Raw genomic sequence first — 24,254 nt, 5'->3', positions numbered from 1 at the left:
GCCAAGGAGCCTGCCACGACACCACAATTGCCTGTGGTCCAGGTAAAATGCAGCTGAGTGCAGTGTTTCAAACATACAGGGAACAGAGGCAGCATATTAAAAAAAGAAAATGTATTATGTGGCTGACTGAAATTTTCTAGATATATATCAGCTCTCGGTCCTCAGCTGATGTTAATCACCCTAGCTGACCTCAGTGGAGCTACATTAACCAGCTGAAGTTCTGGCCTATTAAAATTATAATAGCTTTCATAAAGAAGAATGAGGTTATTTTTTTGTTAGAAGTCAAATATTGTCAGATTTGTTTAACTTGAACAAGTTACTAAGCTCTAGAATTTGGAGTGTGTATTTTAAAGAACAGTAAGTATTGAGATTGGCATGTCAAATGTCGTGAGCTGTAATGCTATGTACTCATCCCATTTTTCAGATAGCCAGGCATTCAGGGAAGCCACTGTGGAGTAAACAAAGTGTGACTCCATTAGTTAGTACATAGAGTACATTTTTTCATCTGTTGGAAACCTATAAAGAGCTATTGTAAAGCAGGTGAGAATGCATTTATAACAACCTATCATGTACACTTAGTTTTTGAGAATTACATGTTACTACTGTATATTGTCTTAGTTGCTATGTAGAAGATTATCCATATCAAATTACACAATAATGCAGATTTTGTGTTTGCTGAATGAAACTCTAGATCTTGCTGTTCTTATTTCTAGTATTCAAAACTTTCACTCTAGTCTCTTCGTGAAATAGATACTTGTTTCATTGTCAGTTATAGAAATGTAGGTACTTTTTTGAAATCAATTAATTTCCTTATTCTGAACATGTACAGTAACAGATTTTAGGGGAACTTCTCCATCAGACCTCAATCACACTGGTACTTCAAGACAATGTGTTTTATTTCTTTACCATGTTACACACCCTTAGATGAAGAGGGTTCACTGAGTTATGTCTTCATTGGGGCTGAAGGTGTAATTTACAGCCTGAGATAGACGTACATGAGCTAGCTTATCCATGGCAGCTTGGGTGGGTAGGAGGGGCTAGCCCCTCCACATGCAATCCCATCTGGGACCCTAGGTACTTGGGCATCTAGCCTATCCCAGCAAGGCTACATGGCTATTTTTAGCAGACTAGTTCGATCAGAGGTGGCATGCATACATGTCATTTGGCCACAGAATAGTGAAGACTCCATTTTGTGTCTTGACCTTAGAGCATTAGCTGTCTACTGAGCACAGCAGACCACCACTGCACCTGGAGATGGGACAGCAAAGGCTTGGGGCCAATAGGGACTCATTGCAGCTGAATGGGAGATTAGCCCTTTTTAGCAAGCTCCAACTCCACTACCTAATAAAACCTGCAGGGGAGACTTGGGGCAAGGGGGCTGTTCATTGTATTGACTTAGTTTTAGGCTGTTAATGTTTCTTCTTGTGTAGTTGGTTGGGTCCTCTTTTATTTAACATCTTTGATTCTTTTGTCTGTTCTTTCCCCTTTCTTTTGATGTACCCGTACCCTTTCAGAAGAAAAATGTTTATCTTTATCTGTTGGTCACTGATTGGGGATTATTAGTTTATGTCCCTGGTGGCTAGGTGGAGGCACCGCATGCAAAGAGACCTGTGCCCACTGGACCTACAGTGTGTCACTGAGCCCCTGAAAAAGAGGGAGGAATCAGGAGATCTACAACTCTTGGAGATTGAGGTGTCCCAGGTGCAGGCTACTGCTCAATACATTATGGAAGAAGAATTGGCACTTTTTTTCAGTGTCCTGTCTGTGCTATGCATTTTGGATAGCAGTGTTCTTACACAGAGATCGTGCAGCTGGATCTGCACAGGCAGATACTTAAGCTGTACAGAGAGACAGTGACTTCAGTGGAACTCTGCATGGGTGTACGGGACCACTGTACAAAGTTCCATCAAAGTTGGAGGAGTGGTGCACACGCAAAAGGGTCTGCCCACATGGATCTGGGTGCAGGATTTTGGTGAAGCAGATTGTTCACCTCCACTAGCTTTATAGTTGAAAATTGTAAGCAAAAGATGCTGTAAGTACCCACAACCCTATTGCAATGACACTACTGTATGGTTAAGCCTACACTCTTTGACATGTGCGAGAGTTTACCTCTGGTAAGCAAATGCAGAGTTTGGCCCATGGTTTGTACTGAAAGTTTACACCAAACTCATCACAGAATATCATGTCTCTTGTGAAAATATCTAAAAGATCAGCTCTAAAAATGTATGTCCTTTTGTTGTTTTTCAGAGTTGTCCTGTGCGAGTTTAAAAATTTGCTGTATAATTTGTAATCTTTTAAAGTAATAATGAGGTGTACTGTAAGTCAGCATGGCTAGGCAACTGTGGCTGAGTATGCATGTTATAGCTCAATAAGGTCATGTAAAGGTAAATGTCGGTTGGTCTTTCTTAACGTAAAGCAGTGTAATGCTGTGGTTTAGCAATCATCACTTAGATTCTCATGGGAGGAATTCTTTAGAAGGTGAGAGCTGCATACAGTGAACATCATCAGTGGTAACTGCATTCAGCCGAACAGCTGTAGTAATAATTCTTTAGTGAAATGGACTGCCAGTGAAGTGATAGAACACCTGTTCCCCCATTGGAAAATGGGATCTTAATAATTTTTCATGGGTTCAGAGCAAGACTAACAGTTGCTCTTCTTTCTAAGGGCCCTATGCACAGTGGGGATCAAATCTCGTTAAGGAACAGTGTGTGATCCAGCTAAAACAAATTCTACACACAATTTTTAAATATGGTTCTAAGTTTTATGTGGCTTAGCTGCCCTTATGGTAGCTGACCATATCATATTAAGAACAATGCTTCAAAGAAATGTAAACATGCTTCCTTAATTCAGTCTGAGGCCTTAAAGTTAGAAGCATAAACCAAGATCTGAATATGAAAGCAACCGCATTGCCCAAAAAAAAAAAAAAAAAGGATGTTTGCATTCAATTCATACCCAGAATCAGAAGTAGCTCTTACGGTATGAAAAAGTGGTCTGATTTGTGAAATTGTGTTCAGAACGACTACGGTTTGCTATGTGACTGTTGAACCCACACGACTTACAAATCAACATTCTTACACCTTGTAACAGGGTTGCCATGACCCAGTTCTCCTGTTCCTTTGACTCAGCCCCTTTGAACTAGGCATTCTGAGAATCACCTTTCCCAGGAAGGTTCATGTACAAACTATTCCAATGTGAGGGAAAGATAGGAAGAATAGTTAAAGGCAAAGATGGCTTCATCAGAAGCTCTTTCATGACCTGAAAATCAAAAGGTAATCCTGCAAAAACTGGAAACATGGATGAATTTTGCCAGGGAGGAGTACAAAAGAATAGCACAAGCATGTGGGGACAAAATCAGAAAGGCTAAGGCACAAAACGAGTTACATTTAGCAAGAGACATAAAAGGCAATAAAAAGAGGTTCTTTAAATACATTAGGAACAAGAGATTGATGAAGGGAAGTGTAGGTCCGCTGCTTACCAGGGAAGGAAAGCTAATAACTGACATCAAGAAGGCTGAGTTGATTAATGCCTATTTTGCTTCCCTCTTCACTAAAAAGATTAATAATAACCAGATACTCAACACAATTAATATTAACAGCAACAGGGAAGGAACACCAGCCAAAATAGGAGAAGAACAGGTTAAAGAATATTTAGATAAGTTAGATGTATTCAAGCTGGCAGGGCCTGGTGAAATTCATACTAGGTTACCTAAGGAACTAGCTGAAGCAATCTGGGAACCATTAGCAATTATCTTCAAGAACTCATGGAGCATGGGTGAGGTCCCAGAAGACTGGAGAAAGGTGCTATGGTTGCCCATCTTTAGGTTAGATATTAGGAAAAGCTTTCAAAATACAGTAGATTCCTCTTATTAGCAATCCCTTGGCTGTCAGCAAAAAGTTTCTATTTTCCAGCAGTTGCTAATAAGTGGAACACAGGTTTGTGAGGCAGTAGCCAGGGAACGAAGTGCTGGGAGGTGCCTTCCCAGGCTGCAGCCCTGCAAACCTGCCTGTGGGGAGGGCAGCAGCAGGGAGAGTGGATGCAGTCCAGATGCCAGGGCTTTCTACAGAGAGTGGAGGTGCAGGGGCCTGTGGGGCTGCACCATACCTCTCCCTGACGCTCTCTGTGGGGTGGAGCTTAGCACATCCCAGCACTTCCTTCCTTGCATACAGTATTCTAGGGGGGCACAGCCTGGAGAGTGCAGGGAGAGGTGCTGTGCAGTTCTGATATCTGGGCAGAAGCCTTTCCCTGCTAACTGCCCTGCCCCAGCCTGTCCTCCTAAACTGTAGCCCCTTACTTCCTGTGTGGTCCCTGCACATAGGCAGATTTGCCAGGCTGCAGCCCCAGAAAGAAGAACTGTGACGAGCTAAGCACCGGTCGCACACAGGTTTGCAGGGCTGCAGCCAAGGAAGGCATGGCCTAGCACTTCCTTCTCTGGCTGCAGCCTCACAAACATGCCTGAAAGTGGGGCCGTTCTTCCAAAAAATTGCTAATAAGAGGCATGACATTGCAAATATCTGAATCCCATTTACACTGAGGTTAATGGGATGGGACTGGTTCAGAGATGAAATGTGGGGGGCAGGTCAGGTATCCTCCTATATCTTCTGGTTGGCTTGCAATGAACATGCTCTCACACAATCTGAGCATGCTCAGTAACACTGCTGAAGCTGGCTTCCCTCACTCTGCCTCTCCACTGTCGGCAGGCATAGGTTGACTCTGGACTGATTCCTGTAATAAGTTGTCATTAATCATAAGTTGCTAATACTAGGATTGCTATTAAGTGAAATCTACCTTACAAGGGTAGTTAAGCTATAGAATAGACTTCCAAGGGAAGCTGTGGAATCTCCATCACTGGAGGTTTTTAAGAACAAGTTAGACCAACCCTGTCAGAGTTGGTCTAGGTTTACATGGTCCTGCCTCAGCGCAGGAGGCTGGACTTGATAACCTCTGAAGATCCCTTCCTACCCTACATTTCTATGATTCTGTGATGGTACTCACGCGCAGGCTTATTTCACAGGAAGAACTTTTCCCCCAGCCCTACCCATAAAAGTCCTGCGGTGATGGGTGAGTAGTGATGGGAGATAGGTGATCACCAGGAGTCCCTAATCACACACCCACATGCAGGCGATGACTGCAAGATGGTTATGTGCCCCTGGACTGGGATAGGGGGGCATTTTCAGCAGCAGCGGTCATGACTGAGCAGGCCTTTTTAGGAACCCCTCTCTGCTCACCCCATTTGGGGAAGGCGCTAGAAAAGATGTGCCAGATATAGGCTATCCCACCATACCTGACTGGCTAACCATGTCCAGAGGGATCACTCCCAGTGCAGTCGAAAAACAAAAATGTTTCTTGCAACTTAGAATGTCCATACTCTACTAGATGAATCAAAAAGTGAAAGACCCAAACACTGAACAGCAATTGTTGCCCGGGAACTCCTGAAGTACAACATCAACAGCGCTGCTTTCAGCGAAACAAGACATGCAGAGGAAGGCCACTTGAGGGAAGAGGGCGGTGGTTACACTTTCTTCAGCAAGCGACAGGTGAATACATGGTGTTGGCTTTGCAAGAAAAAAACTTTCTAGTCAATCACCTGACTGAGCTCTCCATCAGCATCAACAAGCGCCTTATGACCCTCACCATCGAATTGGCCAATAAGTCATTTGCCATTGTCATCAGTGTATATGTATCAACTCTTGACATTGAAGAACAGAGAGAATCCTCCTACACCGACCGGGATAAAATTTTGTCATCCATTCAAAAAACGATCCTTTTAGGGGATTTTAATGCAAGAATTGGCCGAGATTCTAAGTATGGAGTAGCATCATTGGGAAGGAAGAAGTGGGCAAAACCAATTCCAATGGCATCCTTCTACTCAGCAAATGCACAGAGTACGACCTTGTGTTCACAAACACAATCTTCAGACAAAGCAACAAGTACAAAACAACTTGGCAACACCCCCGCTTAAAACAATGGCACCTCCTAGATTATGTCATTGTAAGACATCTAAGAGAGATCCAAATCATCCATGTCATGAGAGGAACCACCGATTGCTGGACTGACCACTGTCTACTGAGGTCACTCATGTCCCTCAGGATTGCACCAAAACATAAAAAGCAATCCAAATCACACAGACAGCAATACAACATCCAAAGACATCAATCCTCAGTGCACCAAGAGAACTTCCAAGCACTCCTCAGTGAAAAGCTGTCCATATGCACACCTGGAAATGACAACACAAGTGTCGAAGAAGACTTGGAAGCCCTAAAACAGACCATCCAGAGATTTGTGAGGAATCCATTGGCCTTGCTACCTGCCACCATCAGGACTGGTTTGACAAGAACACTGAGATTACAGCCCTTTTGGACCAGAAGAGAAAAGCGTTCTGCGACTGGCAAAACCAACCACTATCCAGTCAGAAGCAGAGCTCTTTCCATCAGCTCAAAGCTGAAGTTCAAAGGAGGATCCGAGAAATCAAAAACAAATGGTTGGAGAACAAAGCAAAAGAAATCCAAACATTCACTAGCAGATGTGATATGCAGAACTTTTTTTTGTGAGACAAAGATCCTATATGGACTAAGCTCATGTGGCTTCACACTGCTGAGGTCCGAAGATGGTAGTACCCTTCTTAAAGATAACAAATCCATCAAAGAGCACTGGAAGGAACACTACCAAAAGCTTCTAAATCGAGCATCGACTGTGACTGATGACATCATCAACTCCATCCATCAGCACCCAATCTGAGAAACTCTTGCCAACCCACCAACTGAAGAGGTCTGCAAAGTAATTAAACAATTTAAAGAACAATAAAACTCCAGGTCCTGATAGCATACCAGCTGAAATACTGAAAGTGGGAGGAGCAACACTGAAAAGCTTCACTTGCTGCTCAAAGAAATCCTTGCTGACTTATGTAACACTAATATTGTCACCCTTCTCAAAAAGGGAGACAGGGCCGACTGTGGCAATTATCGAAGTATTGCTCTCCTCTCCATTGCTCGAAAGATTCTTGTTAGAATCTTATTGAATCACCTACTCCCTCTTGCAGAGGAAGTACTTCCAGAGTCTCAGTGTGGCTTCAGACCACCACGAGGCGCCACCGACATGATTTTCGCAGCCAGGAAGACCCAGGAAAAATGTCAAGAACAACACCAGGAACTGTATATGGCCTTTATCGATCTGACCAAATCCTTGGACTCTGTCAACCATGTGGCTCTATGGAAAATCATGTCAAAGCTTGGCTGCCCAAGGAAATTTATCACCATTGTAAGACTCCTGCATGACCAGATGACCGCCTCCATCCTGTGCAGCGGCTCTACCTCTGAGCCCTTTGTCATCCGAACTGATGTAAAACGAGGTTTTGTACTGGCACCCACTCTTTTATCCAAATTCTTAGCAGCTATGAAAATATTAACCCAAGACTGTCTACCACAGGGCATGGCATCCAATATCAGATTGATGCAACCTCTTCAACCTTTCTCGTCTCTATGCCAGAACTAAAGTAATATCGGCAACAATAACCCAAACTCGAGTACGCAGATGATTGTGCTGTATTTGCACACTCAAAGAAGGATCTTCAAACAACCCTTAATTGCTTCTCTGAAGCTTACAAAGGTCCCATTAAGAGAGTTTGAGGAGACCTATAGTCAGGATATAAAAATGGTGAAAAGTAACTGAAGGGAAAATCCAAGGACAACCTAGTAGCGGAGTGAGACAGAATCCTATAATAAAGCCAACAGCCTTTCCTAAGACAATCAATCCTCCTTTGAACTTCAGCTTTGAGTTTTCCTAAGACAAGCTCCCCCCCTACATGCGCCATCAACTGGGGGAGGGCCAAGTGGACCCTGGCAAAGGATGACTGAACTGTTTAATCTGAGGCAGTCTACTAGTACCAGTTCTGTGTCAAGGGGGTGAAATCTGACACAAAAAAGAGGACTACGGAGTCCTTATACAAACAGGTGGCAGAGGCCCGAGAGGGGCCAAGGACGTGTTTGCTTTTTATTTGCACTTCTGGTTATCCTGGAATGAGAACACTTTTTTGCTTTGCCAAGATGGACATAGTGCTAAAACCATGCTGAACTACCAAACCATAAGAGAGGCTGCAGACATGAGTAAATACTGAGGCCTAACACACACCTATTATGGAGAAATAGGAGCTAATACACCTAGAATACACCCTCAATGATAGGTAGTAGCTTGCACTGCTTTAGTAAAAGGGAGACATTTTCAGGTCATGTTTGATATAAAATTTGTTTTGTTAGAACAAGATTGAACACAGTTATTGGTTTTAATTCCACTTGAACCATATTTTTGAGAAATAATTTCCCTGTAGTGTTTGTGACCCAGTCTTTGCAGCCTTGAGCATAAAAATCTGAGAGCAAAGTTAGCTGAAAACTAACTGTAAACCAAAAATGAAATGAACTAGTCCAAAGTGGACTATTTTCTCCGTTCATTGTCTGCTGAGAGAGCATTTCCCAAAGTTAATAGTATAAATAGTGAAAACAAGGTTGTATTTTAATGTTCTTTCAGTATGTTCAGACAAAATGACTTGAGTGTCCATTTTAGGTTATAAGTGAACAAACCAGAAGAACACCAACTGAAACGCCAAAAGAAATTCCAACTGTCCTTTCAATCTTCAGATTCAGGCTGGGATATTCACAGGGTATAAGTGAGTTTGTTGTCCATGTTCCTTAGCCCAGTTTGAAAATCCCAGTCAGAGTACACAGCTGTGAGATGCAACATGAGTACATGGCAAATCTTTTCTATGGAGGTGTGTCATAAACAGATAGTTAAGGGTTAATGTCTCTTTTACCTGTAAAGGGTTAAGAAGTTCAGTAAACCTGGCTGACACCTGACCAGAGGACCAATCGGAGGACAAGATCCTTTCAAATCTTGGTGGAGGGAAGTCTTTGTTTGTGCTGTTTGTTCTGTTGCTTGTTTGCTCTTGGGGCTAGGAGGGGCCAGACGTGCAACCAGGTCTTTCTCCAATCTTTCTGAAACAGTCTCTCGTGTTCAAAATAGTAAGTACTAGCTAGAAAAGGTGAATTAGACTTATGTTTGTTTTCTTAACTTGTGAATGCGTATTTTGCTGCAAGGAGTTTTAGCTCTGTTTGCTGTAACTTTTAATCTCAGGCTAAGGGGGAGGAAGTCCCTCTAGTCTATATGAGCTGAATACCCTGTAAACATTTTCCATCCTAGTTTTACAGAGATAATTTTTACTTTTTCTTTCTTTAATTAAAAGCTTTCTTTTTTAAGAACTTGATTGGTTTTTTTTCCTTGTATAAGACCCAAGGGGATTGGGTCTAAACTCACCAGAGGATTGGTGGGGGGAGGGGGAAAGGAGGTGGAGGGAAGGTTAATTCCTCTGTGTTTTAAGATCCACGGAGTTTGGATCAGTGTAGCCTCTCAGGGTAACCCAAGGAGGGGAAAGTCTGGGAGGGGGAAGCAGGGGCAATGGTTTATTTCTCCTTCTTTTAAGACCCAAGGGGTTTGGGTCCTGGGTCCCCCAGGGAAGGTTTTGGGGGACAGGGAGTGTACCAGACACTGGAATTTCTGGTTGGTGGCAGCGCTATCAGATCTAAACTAGGAATTAAGCTTAGAAGGGTACATGCAGGTCCCCACTTTTTGGACACTAAAGTTCAAAGTGGGAAAAATACCTTGACAAGGTGAAAACATTATCTAAGTTGTATCTGTACAAACGCATCCCTCTCCCCCCATTCAGTTTAGTTTTAGTTTTATTAAATAAGGGACAGATGCTGGATATGTCAATGAAATGATCATTGTGATGGGTTGGACCCCCCTTCTGGGGTTTCACTGATGTACTGGGGTTTCACTGAGCCTCTCTGCTCCATCAGCCTGGATTCCCTCCTCCTGTTTTGCTGAATTAGGCTCTCTGGCCTCTTGCAGCCACACCCAGCTGCAGCCACAAACTGAAGTCAGTTTTGTGTGAGAGGATTCACCCAGCACTCACGTGCCCACCCCTTTTGGAGAATAAACCCAAAATACTACTGTTTTTCACTGTATAGAAAGATAGGCACAGTGCAAGATCTCATAAAAACTCACTCTCTCCCTCAATGTGAAGAGAGATATGTACAACTTCTTGCTCCCCAGTTAGAAATTGCACAAACTGGGTTTAATAATAAACAAAACCAATTTATTAACTATAAAAGGCAGGTTTAAAGTGATTATAAGGGATAGCAAACAGAACAAAGCAGATTACTGAGCAAATAAAACAAAATATGCATACTAAGCTTAAGATCTTAAAGAGACTGGTTTCAAGAAGCAATTTCTCACCTTAAATGTTATTTTAGGTAAGTTGCAGCGTTTCTGTAAATCAAAGTTCCAATTATTTCGTCTTACAAACTGGATCCCTTTCTCAGTCTGGACTCACCTCTGCCTTTCCTTTCAGGTTAGTTCCTTTGTCCCTTTAGGTTCTTTCAGCAGTCCTTGTTGTTGGATAGGAGTCCAGATCAACCCACTTCCCAAGCCTGAAAAAGGATTCACCTAAGGCGGGAATCCTTTGTTTGATCCCCATCAAAGCACCAGCAATGTCCAAAGGGATATTTTTCATTAGGTGACATTATCACCTCAGAAAGGTGGGAGATTAGCATCTTCAGAGTTCTATTCTTATATGGGTCATTCAGGCGGATTGCCTGCTGTCTGGTGGGTGTTTCTCCCAAGTACACACACAGTTGTAATTGTTATATAGTCAATATTTCTAACTTTAGATACAGAAATTATACATACATACAAACTGGATAATCACATTCAGTAAATCATAACCTTTCCAATGATATCTTACATGAGTCATCTTGCATGAAGTATATCTTGAGTTATGCCATATTCATTTCATAACCGTATTTCTATAAAGAATATGAGGTGTAACATCACAATCACATTGTGTGTAAACCAGATAATCTATATTATGGTATAACCTGAATCCACAGAAAACTGTTAGGACTCATGTGCTGGTAGGCAACAATAAAGTGAAAACCAAGATGGCTTTTGTCATGCTTGATCATTGGAATGGCCTACATGATGCTTTTGGGCTCAAATTTCGGAGGTTCTGACTTTAACTGCAAGGGTGCAGCACCTCTAAAAATCAGGCATTTAGTGCACATTTTGAATGTTTTTGTCATTCCTTCTCTCCAGGGTGTTTTTTGGCAGTGAGAACACCACTGGTGGTCATGGACAAATACTGTTAGAGGAGAAAAGGGAGAGAAAAGGTGTGTGTGTGCGGGGGGGCAATGCTACCAATGGGTGGGTAAGGACTGTGGTTATCATCATGCAAAAGGGACTGAGAGACTGTAGGCTGGCAAGCAGAGGGACAACAGCAGCAGGGGGAATTCTTAGTTGTAAGTAGGGGCAGACATACCTCTTTAATATATTATGATTTGCCTACTTTTATTACATTTGTTTGTCATCCTCATCCTTGGGTGAACCTAATATGGAGTGCTGCAGGAAAATTTGCAGTCAGGCTAGCATAGCTAGTTCTGTACACTATATTCAATACTGGTTTCAGTTATTGTAAAAAAGCAATTTGGATGGGTGTTGGGTGTTTGCAAATTGAAATAAGCTAGTTTATGTCACAGGCATATGCTTCCTATAATTATGAAAACTGGATTTATCTTTAAAGTTATGTTTCATCTTAACCTTGCCCAAAAAATACTTCTGTGGGTTTTTTTTGTATTATCACCATAGTCAACAGTACAATAGACTTCCTTAATAAAAAACAATAATTCAAGCTTTCAAATTTTATTTCAACTTCAATCTCTTAAAAGATCGTACTTATTAAAAATACAGGTATCTGTGGCTGTTCTGAAGAAAACCTATTTTTATATTTCTGACCTTGCTTGGAATGAATTGGTAGAGATTGATAATCTCTTTTTCATATGTTAAAGGTAGAAAATACGCTGCATGCATCTAAAGAGCAAGTATCTGAAGAGTGTGTATCTTTGGGAAGTAGCTGACTCATTTCCAATGACAATGAGAGAAATGTAACTGAGTCAGAAATGCCCCCCCCTTAATTTTAAATGTAATGGTTTCTTTGCATCTGAATTTCTTACCACTGAGGTGCAGTTCACTTGCATTTCCAAATCTGTGAATATGGGACTTATTCATACATTTCTCCTAGTTTATTCAGTTTTGGAATTATTGGGGGGGAGGGTTGAATTGTTCTTGGCCAGTATGTGTCTTTAAACTCAGTTTTACAACATATGAAATTACATCCAAATAATATGAACAAGGAAGGAGACATACTTTCTTTTAAAGTAGTAAAGTTTGGTAAAAATATTATAAAATATTGGCATTAATATAAAAATGTTAATATAGTAAGTTTTTCAAAGAATCTGGCATACTTCTGTTCCATTTTTAATTTTGTGTAGTTTATATTTCAGCAAGAATTTTAAATGCAGAGAAAAAAAGTGATGTGATTTGGACAGTAGAGGGCACTGTATTATAATGGAATGACAAACTAAACAATGTTTCTGTTTTGGAAATGTGATTTGTCACTTATTTTCAACAAACTTATAAATGTACTTTAAGCACCTGAATTTCCTAAATGTTAAACTGACAAGCTGCCACATTGGGGTTGGTTAAGTATTTCATTAAACTGATCAAGTATGTTTAGGATATTTTCTCAAAGACGTAACTTAGTATTGTACTTTGTTCACCAGACAACATATTGTAGACTAACAGCTTGATTTTTGTCAGCATATAGCTTTGTATATATGCTACAAACGTGTGTAGCAAATAATTTCTATAGGACTTTTCCATTAGGAATGATTTATTATAAGAATATAATATTTGTTAGAATAGAAGCTTTTTTTGTTTTTCTAATCATGCTCTAGAATTCAAGAAATAAGTGATTAATAACCTTACCACTTTCAGAACAAAATATAATATTCATTTCTTTGACTTCACTTCCCCTCCTCTTCTCATCCTCTTCCCTCCTCCCCCCAAAAAAAACCACTCAAACCTCTCACCCAACACCAAAACCTACTATCTGAACAAACATTCAACTGGATGATGGAAGAGGGATCATGTTCCTGCTGTCTTATTTTATTTTATGCGAAGGTCCTATGATATATGGGCATTGGGCAATAATCTAAATAGTCTGTGTTTTGTAGACTTGCAGTGATATGTGTGTGTGTATACAGATTATAGAGGCATTAGTAGGGACTCCATAATTCAGATTGTACTGAGAATATCAGTTAAAGACGGACATTCATGTATACTCATGCACAGCAGTCTCCACCCTGCTCCATCACACTCAGCAACAGGCACACATCCTTCATTACAATTACAACTAAAATTGAACCATACAGAATAACATTGGTAACACACATTACAATCCTCTCATCTATTTCAATCTATCTTTACGCCATGAAACAAATCTACCAATCATGTTGTGGCTACATTTCAAACACCATTCAGGCATGTATTTCTCTTTGTGAAGTCTGAATGAAAGCAAGAGACACATTTCCAATGTCCCACAGATGAGAGGCCAATCATAATTAGGGCTAGATGTATGTCAGAGTGGTGGGGAACATGTGACAGCTGTTATGTATTGCATATGGATAAATATGACTGTGTCCGTGTGTGTGTGTGTGTGTTAGCAAGATATATGAATTTAAGTGTTTGTTTTTTCCCTTGATTTTATGATTTTGTGTCAGGGATCAACTTTAGTTCTTTAAAAAATTTTTATGAGAGAATATATATTCTAGTAATATATACACGTTACATAAAATTATCTCTGTGTGTATATATGAAATATTACAGAGATGTATATATCTATTTGAAAGAGAAAATACCTGGTGATGGGTTAGAAAGGCTTGTTTGGGCAAATTGGGCAAATGAGTCATGCATGTCATTCCAAACCAGTGCTGATAAAACCTTTATACCACTTCCCACCATATGCTACATTTGACAGAGAAAACACTTTAGAAATGGTTTAGAGCAGTGCTTCCCAAACTGTGAGCCATGGCTTTCCTGGGAAACCATAAAAGTTTTTCATGGGGAAGCAATGGGTGTTTGAAGAAAAAAATTAATCAACATGCCCATTTTTGTTTTCTTCCTAATTAAGAGACTACTAAAGTAGGCTTAAAAATCACCTATCTTTTATCTGTGGGTCTCTGTCTTATGATGCTGCAGCTCAGCTGTCAGCACTGGGAGTCTCTCTTGCCCTCCCTTATTGCATGGCACCTTCAGCTGAGAGACTCCCTGGAAGGGGGAGGGAGGAAGGGGAAGCATTCAGCAGGAAGTTTCTCAGCCGAAACACCCCTGCTGGAGCAGAGGGCAAAACAAGGCCCTTCATGGCTGACGTTAGCAGCAGAAGTGCTAGCAGATTGGGGAAGGGAACTGAGGAAGAGAAAGCAGCTTTATTTTGCAAAGAAATCCAACCCATCTCACAAGTGAGGAAATAATTAAGATCGTCAATACATTTGTAGTGTATGAAGGTTAATGGTATAAAATCCCAGGCAGTGAACGCACGTTTTTTGGTATGCTTCATGGAGAGAGAGATTCTGACCATACGCAGTGTCTGTATCTCGGAAGTCAGGTGGTTGTCACATGGAAAAGTGTTATGATGCATCTTTAAACTGCATGATATCAAAATTTTTCTCCTTGGTAAAACAGATCTTGCAGACTACACGTGCAATGTGAACTTTCTGACTACATTAACTTACGTGGAAAAGCACTGAACCTAGCATTTCACGTTAGGAATACAAATATACTAGATGTAAAAGAGAAAATAGGGGGATTCATGAATAAGCTTTTTTGTTGGAGATGACATATTTAAAGAGAGTTACCGAGATGTGTTCCAGTGTTACCAGAAGCTTTAAAAGATCAGGGTGAAAGTGATCAAAATACTATAAAGACAAAATATTAATTCATTTGTCTGGATTGTATTCCCATTTTGATTAATATTTTCATGCAGCTGAACATAGATCACTATATACTGATTGGATTTGAAACCCATTCTTGGTAACAGTTGACTCCATTCTAAGCTTAAGTATGTTGGCTCAGGAAAATCTCTTATTGTCAACTTGTTCTTCAGCATATGATCACGTTTCAAATCTAACAAACCAGGAATTCCAGATTTCAGTTAATGGAGAGTACAAATAACTCAGTGATAAAGCTTTGAAAGTGCTCCTTCCATTCACTTCCTGTTATCTGTTTCTGTCTCTGTCTGCATTTTCAGCAATAATTTCTGTAAAAACTAAACCTAGAAATCATTTAAATTTGAAAAACAATTTACATCCTGCACTATGAGATTCAAACAAACATTGTGCAACTATTCAGTCTGAAACAGGCCCATTCTTCTTAAAAAAAACAAAACAAAAAACCCTTAGCCTGTCCAATTATGCCACAAAATCCATATTTTCAAATTATAGTTTTTAAAATCAAGATTAGATCAGATCATATAATTAAACTGTACATAGATTAATACAATTGAAAAATCATCCAACCTTTAGTGTCCCTCTTGAATCAAATGTTTTGAGTCAGTTTTTCTTCTTTGTATTTTTGCTTTTTTTGTTGTTTTTTTACTATGTTTGGTTGTGGGGAGCCACCAAGTTTTAAAATATCCATGAAGTAACCATAATACTGAAAAGGTTTGGAATCCCATTTTGAGAATTTAGGCTATCCTTACTAGAGCTGGGTGAAATTTTTCAAACAAATAGTTTAAGCTAAACATTATTTTTAAATTTGGGTAAAATTTAGCAAACAGTTTTGGTGGGGAAAAAAGACAAAACTCAAAATGTTTTAAAACTTTCAAAATGAAAGCTTGAATTTTCTTTTAAAAATGGCTTTTTTTTTATAAATTTAGAAATTTTTTTTAAAAGAAGTATAATCACCCCAGACCAAAAACCCAAAAAATCCCTGTTTTGGGTTGAATGAAATGTTCAGTTCAACCCAAATGAGTGGGGTTTTTATGTTTGTTTTTTGTTTTCTTTGCTCCAGTATTAAAAAACAAAACATTTTCGGTTGACCTGAATTGAATTTTTTTTTCAGATTTTTTTGGTTTGGCTACCAAATGGAAAAATCAGTTATTAGCCCGGACTAATCCTTATGTCTGCAAAGCCTGAATAACTAGCGTGATTTAAAAAAAATTAGTCCCTAATCAGATGCTCCTATAATCAAGGAAGGGAATATGAACAGGAAACTCCATAAAGTCCACTAGTCTTCACTATGGATTTAATTTACTGGGGAGCACTTAGATACTATAGTGATATGAGAAACTTCTAAAACATCCCTTAAATAATATTAGTGGTTTTCAAGTCCAGTATCTCAGGACTTTCCAGTGCTAGAAGGAAGTGCTGTGTGTCCAGGCCTGTAGCTATGGGGAAAGTGTGTCTTCTGCAGCACACTCTGTGAGAAGGGAGTGTACTGACCTGCTGCACTCTTTTCCCTGCTGCAGTTGCTCAAGAGCATCCTGCTTGTTGCCTACTCTGTCCCACATGGTGACAGAGAGGGCTGCTCCCTGTGCCGGGCAGAGAGATCCTCAGAAAGCAGGACAGGCCGTCCCATTGTTCTTTGACTGAGCCTTTGCTAATGGAATATGTCGCTCAGAGATACTGAATTCTATAGAGCAACTGCGTTGCAGAAATGCTTCCTCCCTTTCTCCCTACCCAGGCAAACAAAGGGAAAGATGTATGCAGATAAGTTGAAGGGGTGGGGAGAGAATCTGTCTGCTGGTGGATCAAGTTGTGGGAGTGAAGGTGAGGGCAGGAAGATCATATTTGGAGGGGGCATGGTTCCCCCTGCCCTCAGTAGGAAAGCATATGTTTAACACTTAGATCATTTGTATTTAAGCCTTACACAAGTATAACACAACAGCAGCCAGAGATGTGTGGTGACTGCAGCTCCCTGTGGTCCAGAGCCCTGCCTTCTGGAATGAAGGATGAGCTTCTGTCTCTGCAGCCACACCCATGTTCTTACGTAACAATGCTAGCTATTTCACTTAGGGTCTGGAGGAAGAGGTGGATCGGCTGGGATTGGGGACAGGTGGAAGGTATGACTAAATAGTGGGTCTTGGAGCAGAGGGTTGACTGAGTGGGAAGGCTGAGGGGTTTACATAGGATGGATTATAGAAAAGGATGGAAAAGTGTGATCAATTTGTCACAGATGGGGCAAGTTGTTGAATAACGGAAATTATTTATAAATAACATGATCTTCATCTGCATCTTACAATGTTTTTCATAACATTTTTAAAAAATAAGAACAATTTATATAAAAAGGCTTCGCAGCAAGCTTACTATGCATAAACTAAACTCTATAATCCGAACACTATTCTATTATCATTTGAATCAAAAGGTGAAAGCTTCTGAATTTTTTAAACACTTCCTCTCCAAAAGTGTGTGTGTGTTCGTTCTCTGGAAAATTAGCTAGAAAATTCACTTCACCAAAGACGTATAAATAAGTAGAATCAGTCAGGATTTTTTCAACAAAACTGTTTCTTTGGAAAATTATGACTCATTGAAACTGTTTCAGCTAAACCTGTGACAGGAAGGTTTCTCAGGTCCAGGATAGAACTTCTGGTCAGAGGGAGACCCACCGTCCAGTAGCCCAGTGGTTAAGGCCCTCATCTGAGATGTGGGAGACCCACGTTCATCCCTGTTCTGCCTGATTCAGAGGAGGGACTTGAACCTGAGTACCCACATCACAGGTAAAGGTCCTGACCACCCACCAGACTGTTGGCTATTCAGGGCAGAGTGTCTCTTGGAAATGTATATTTCACCCTTCCATAAAACATTTCAGAAAGTCCCTGTTTTGTTTTGAGGCAGAATGGGATGATTATTATTATTATTATTTTTAAATTTAGAAAAAATGTATGAGATGGGAAATCTTTCCCACCCAGCTTTTAAATAAGCCAAATCTGTCTTTTCAAACAAGTTCATTTGATTAAGAATATATTAGTCCTTCTAGAACTGTAAATCTCAACACAACCGCGACTGGAGCCTTTCTAATGCTATATAAGTATAAATAACTGTTCATTTCATGCAAGTGACTCTTCTGGACTGTGTTTGACATGGACAAAATAGTATATAGTAGTATAGGATGTTTCATCTAAGGATGTAGTCCATTGTGCTGTGGTTCAGATAGTATGTGACTGAATTATTGTAATCTCTATAGTCACATGAGGCAGAGTTAAGGTCATGCATCCTTTTGTGAGTTCTAGAAGTATTTTTGTTTGAGTAAATCTTAGTTTTTTAATTTATCTTCAGAGGAATTTCCTAGAAAAAAGATAGGGTCCATAATTGGTATGAGATACAGTCATGTCCTTGGGCACTATGAATTGTACACCATGTATATGTTGAGTTGTTTCAACAAGCCAGCATCTTCACCCCAAGAAACACACAAAGCATGGGTGAGTAGTTCAAAGACAAGTATGTGTGTGCCCCATGATTAAAAGGAATGTGTGTTAGTCTAGGATACTGAACTTTTCTTCCTTACCTCTTGTTGCTAACTTATTTGTTGGGTTACCTACCAAGAGTAACTAGTTTTGGACCAGCCTATATTGCTATTTTAACCCTAGTACCTTATTGTGTTTATATGTTTCATACCTAAAAATATTTCTGATAGGTATGTGTTTTGAGCCATATTTTAACCCAACAACTAAAGAATTATCTCAAAAATTTTTTTTTTTTTTAGTTTAAATAAAATACCAGGTAACTCTTCTATTTCTAGTGCTAACAAATTGTAAACTAATGTTCTAGTTTACATCCGTATATTTAAATCTGGGGACAGTTTTGATAGGTAAAGGGAGCTGACAAATAAGTGTCCTGGATTCAAAGATTGTTTTGACTGTTTTAAGATCAGTCCTCAAATCTTATTTTATTAAATCATTTTGTTGAGGAAATCTAAGTAATTGATAAGTGATTTTTCAAAACCCAACCGTTCCTCCTAGATTTCTTGGTTCCTACAGTTATACAACTGTGCAATTTAAAATGTTAGTTTTTTTTTTTTTTGTGTAGACAAAATTTACTGAGTCTGGGGACACTAAAAGTTACTTTTCAGGTTAGATAGCAAAATAGGTCAGATGTGCCCTTTTGCTCTTCTGTTTCTTTCTTTTTATTACATTGACCTTTGGAACAGTAATTACATGCTTTCCTTTGTTAGATTAAAACTGCTATCTCCAGGGCTGTTTCTCCCCACCCCCAACCATGCTTTTAGATGTTATCAGTATATTCTCCAAAAACCCTGCCCTGATTGCTTAGCTGTTTGTTTGTAGTGCTAAGACAGTTTATCTCTGGTCTCTGGGTCAAAATGAATGTATCAGACCATTACAGTACAAAATGCTTAGTATGTGGGCACTGAAGCTTATAGTCATTGCACGCTATATTGAGTTCTGTGCCTCTCATTTCACATGACTGTTTTACTTTGCTGTAATGGCATTTTTCATAAGCTACTGATAGTTATCTCCTCTGGCTTACATTAGTAGGTGTGCTTACACCCCAAGAATAGCAAGAACAGATCATCTTGATGGTGTTTTTTATATTTAATCAGCTGTCTACAATGTATATGGTGCCCATTACTATTAAAATATTATTGGCTAAAACTGATGTTAGCTCGCTAAACACACAGAGCTAATAAAGCCACTTTTATAATGGTTAGTTACTTCAGCAGTTTTACTGCAGAATCTTTTTCAATGAGTTCTGTAACTTGTCCTTTTACCAATGCGAACGTTAGATCACTAATTTAATTTAATGATTTTTACGTACTTTAGTGGACACTTTCACTATAGGTTTTCACATGTTCCTGTGCTTGCTTTGATTTTTTTTTTCTGTTTTTAAACTTTTACCCATATATTTAGTGCTCATAAAAGCAAGGGCTAGTAGCACGAGGGCAGAGGTCTTATATTTTAAATGTGCAGTGTGCAAACCTCCCATATTAATTTTGCTCTTTCTTTCTAGGCCTTGAGAGGCAGTGAATTTGCTAACACAGTTGTGGAATCAAGTTCATGTCACTCCTGATTGGACAGTGGGAATTCATGATATTTTCTACTTTTGACACATTTCTCCATAAGGAAACCAGAAAATGAAGATTATTTAACTTCAGAGACCACACAACACTGATTTATCTGGGCCTATTGCTTTCAGTATTGTGTGTAGGATAGAATTATGATGTCTAGTTTGGAGTGGAATACATACATACATGTAGTACACCTGGCTGTCAAGCTAGCTGGCCTAATTGACTAGTAATATAAAAATAGGTGCTCCAAGAGAAAAGGTAGAAGGAGGGGGATGAAGTAAATGTACATAATTATTGCTCATGGAAAACATAGTCATATTGTCAGCAGCGAAGTGACTCTGTATTAACTTGTGCAGTTTGAGCTCAAGGTCCTCCTTTGCGTCTCTTCAAGGATGTGAGACCTATGAGACTAATGCATCCAATAGGATGTTGAAGCTTTCTGAGAGAGAATACAGTGTAGCTGATAGACCACTCTGTTGATAACCTGGTAGGAAACAGATTCTTTTGTCCTTCATCCATATAGTGGATTGCAAGATAAATATGAGTCAATAGTGTTAACACTGTTGCAAAAAAAAAAGGCGATTATCATTCTAGGATGTATTATCAAGAGTGTTGTAAGCAAGACACGAGAAGTAATTCTTCTTTGCTCTGATAAAGCCTCAGCTGGAGTATCGTGTCCAGTCTTGGGCGCCGCATTTCTGGAAAGGTGTGGACCAATTGGAGAAAGTCCAGCGAAGAGCAGCCAAAATGATTAAAGGTCTAGAAAATATGACCTGTGAGGGAAAATAGAAGAAAGTGGGTTTGTTTAGTCTGCAGAACAGAAGACTGAAGGGAAACATAAAAGTTTTCAAGAATGTAAGAGGTTGTTACAAGGAGGAGGGATTAAAAAATGTTTTCTTTAATCTTTTGAGGATAGGTCAAGAAGCAATGGGCTTAATTGCAGCAAGAGGGGTTTAGGTTGGATATTAGGAAAAACTTCCTAACGTTAGGATTGTTAAATACTGGAACAACTTCCCTAGGGAGGTTGTGGAATCTCCATCATTGGAGGTTTTTAAGAGCAGGTTAGACAAACACATGTCAGGAATGGTCTAGTTATTACGTAGTCCTCTCTTGAGTGCAGGTGACTGGACTAGATGACTGCTCGAGGTCTCTTCCAGTCCTACACTTCTATGATCCATTATCAATATGGATACCATTATCTTAAATGGTACCCTCCTTTAAGCATCATCCCTATAGGTCACCTAGGTATACAGATGAAGTCAGTAGGGAGAATATTGACAGCATCATTCCACTTGAAATTCACTCATTTAGCACAAAAGCTAAAATTCATCCTTAGCCTCTCATTCTTATTTTAATGTGATTTTTCTTTCTCACTGAAGTCTTGTTTCTCTGCAGTGTTACATTATGCCTTTTGGGTTTCTGTATTGTTTGTTGCCCAGTAGTCAAAGCTGTAAGGTAGCTTGAACTCTTTTGCATGTTTAGTTTGAATCTAAAATTAATTCTACTGTACTTTGCATAGTACTCAAACCTTAAAATTAAGTTAGAATTATCCCACTCCTGGTTTTACAACAAGCCTGTGTGTGATGAGTAAGCAGACTGTGGGTGGTCTAGGATAAAATAAAGTTTAAGTGCCTGTTCATGAGGGCAGCTTTCTTCACTTCCAGTAGATAAACAGTTAGCTATGGTTTAACAGATTTTACTGGTTGGTTTATTTAACATGAACAACAAATATCCTGATGGTTAAATATAAATGTTTTTTCCCCTGGTACTTTAGTGGAAATTATTTGACAGATTTGTGAATGCTCAATTGTTCCAAATGGGGGTCTCAGCAGAAATTTACTTTTGCACAGTCCAGTATTGAAGATTTTGCTACATTCTGTGACCCAGAACTCATGGAACTAAACCTCAAAAAACCCACTCCCTTTCTCATCCATGCAGCCTTTAGTTCAGGAGAAGTAGTACATGTACAATAAAAAAAGACTCACAGAAGCTTAAGAAAGTACACTGAAGGCAGGAGTCCTCAAAGGGAAATACTCTTCTTATTGGATCATATTTGTCTGAGCTTTGATGGCATACATTTCTAAGCTTTGTATCAACTCAAGCAGATGAATTGAGGCATTTTGATACATACCCTTATGTAGAGTTGGATTTGCAACCAAGTTTATTTAATCTTATCCTTGGCTGTTGCTCATTCACGGAGGCTCTTATCTCATTTACAAATAGAAGAAGCATGAGCTCATTATAGAGTTTGCTATTCAAGACAGCATTTCCCTCACTTTCTCTTCTTTGATACTCTCTGATGTGGCTTTTCTTATTCTGACTGCTTGAGCAAGAAACTTATTTTATGACAACAATTGTACTCCCTCCTGTGAATTTTAAGTTATATTTTTATTTTTAGCAAATATAGTGCTATTGAAAGGTGTTAGTTCAAGTGACTTACATCCTCTGTCCACAATGCAGAAGTATCACAAAAAATGGTGAGTCATTGCTTCTCCATGGTGCCCTGCCTATGTGCCTCAACCTATCCAGTGGGAACAATATCATGGGGTGAGGATGTACTTCATTCTATATACCCTTTCAATCCATGGCCTCTCTTTTGAGACTTCTAGCAAGGGTGACACTTCTAAAAGCGGTTTCTGTGTTGTTATGGTCTTGGTTCTGATCTTTTTAAAGTTCTGACTGAATTAAGGCTCAGCTATCTCTCAGACTTCTTGCTTCTCAGACCTCCCTCCTGCTCCCACTCCCAACAGCTGCAATCAATAGAGATGCTGAAGTTGACAGAGGCAAATGTGAAAATCCAGGGAGCTGGGGGAGTGCTATGGAACTCCTTGCCACAAGAGGTTAGGATGGTATCCTGAGTCTGGCTTCTTTTAGGGTGTAATGCAAAGACTAGTCTCTGCACTATATTAAAGCAAAATAAATAAATGGGTTTTAATTTTCACTTTTCAGAATATCTACACATAGATTTGCCCTGGAATAATTAGAGGGATGAATCACAACCCGTTTAGTTAGTTGATTCAAATTACCATCAGACACTTTCCAAGACTCACCTGCTTGCCTCTGCATATGCATTGTCTTTAACTACTACTACAGAATAACTGTGTGAGCAGGCCTCTGCTGTAGAAATGCAGCCCATGCAGTATGTGAAGTCAAAACTAAAGATGGAAAGCAACTATTTAGGTCATCTAGTTTCTTCCCTTCTTCAGCAGGATTATTCCCATCTGTGACACTTTCTCTGGAAGCCTAGCACTACTGGTCATCATGTTACCTCCCCTCCCCCCTTGCCTTAGCAAGAGAGCTTTGCTGGTGCTGAACAGATTGACAATTCCCTGTTACCCCAGTCTGTTAGCCACCCCGACAAACTTCTCAGGGCTGTGCCAGCCCTGATTTTGCCTTGCAGGTAACACTTGGTGCACTTCAGTTCCCAAGGCCCCTGGAAGAGCCATCCCTGGGAACATTCAGCCCTGTCACTAGACACTTACAGTGAAATTATCAAGTTAGCTATCTCCAGAAAGACAGTGTATACACCAGCTTATTTGATTCAGCCAAGAATTCACACACTGTTTAATATTAGAGCACCAAGATCTACTTATGATAAAACAAAGAAAAGTTTATTAATAAAGATATAAAAATGATACTAAGATAGTAGAAACAGAATTGGTTATAAATGGAACAAAAATATAGCCTACTTCTAAGAGACTAACACACAGTTTTGTCACTCTCACCCTTTTGCAGAGTTTGCTGATTTCAGTCAAATCAGGATCCAGATTTTTCACGAGTCTCTTCCATCCACCAGGAGTGTTTGTCAGTGAAATGGATAACCCAAACATCTTTTTGCTTCACCTTATGTTTTCCCAGCTGATTGTTTTTGCTTACAGAATCAGGATAAACCCCTGGGGTTCAGACTCCTATGTATCCCTATGCTCATTTCAAGTCCCCAGTAAGTATATGTAATTCTTTTTATAGCGTTCACATATACTTCACAGTGATATTAATGACCAGTGTGTTACTACCTTTCATTGATACCTTAAAGACACTCTTTATAGATAAATATTATGAGTGCAATGTGTTAGATGTAGTGAGTTTGTCAGGCCTGGCAGGAGTTGCTGACACAGAGTAGTGAACCACCAATGGGCCTCGGTGTCACACCTTCCTCCCAACATTGACACAGTGGATTTAGCCACTGGCTACTCTGCAGGTATCAGTTCAAAGCCCCCCTGAACCCATCCATGCCGAAGATTTTCAGTTTTGTGTATGGAATATAATTATGATGTCTAGTTCAGAGTGGGGCTACT

At 39.7% G+C, this 24,254-nt stretch overlaps 1 protein-coding gene across 1 annotated transcript in view; it reads left to right on the top strand.

Moving 5' to 3' along the window:
* Positions 1–24,254, top strand: part of LOC127057265 (potassium voltage-gated channel subfamily KQT member 1-like) — an 816,867-nt gene that overhangs the window by 178,046 nt on the left and 614,567 nt on the right. The window contains 2 exon segments of the mRNA XM_050966175.1: positions 3,088–3,102; positions 20,395–20,413. Coding sequence (XP_050822132.1) covers positions 3,088–3,102; positions 20,395–20,413 — 34 coding nt within the window.

The sequence above is a fragment of the Gopherus flavomarginatus genome, chromosome 1 (assembly GCF_025201925.1).
Source record: "Gopherus flavomarginatus isolate rGopFla2 chromosome 1, rGopFla2.mat.asm, whole genome shotgun sequence".
NCBI classification, from domain to species: Eukaryota; Metazoa; Chordata; order Testudines; family Testudinidae; genus Gopherus; species Gopherus flavomarginatus.
This window is presented reverse-complemented; position numbering and strand designations above follow the sequence as displayed.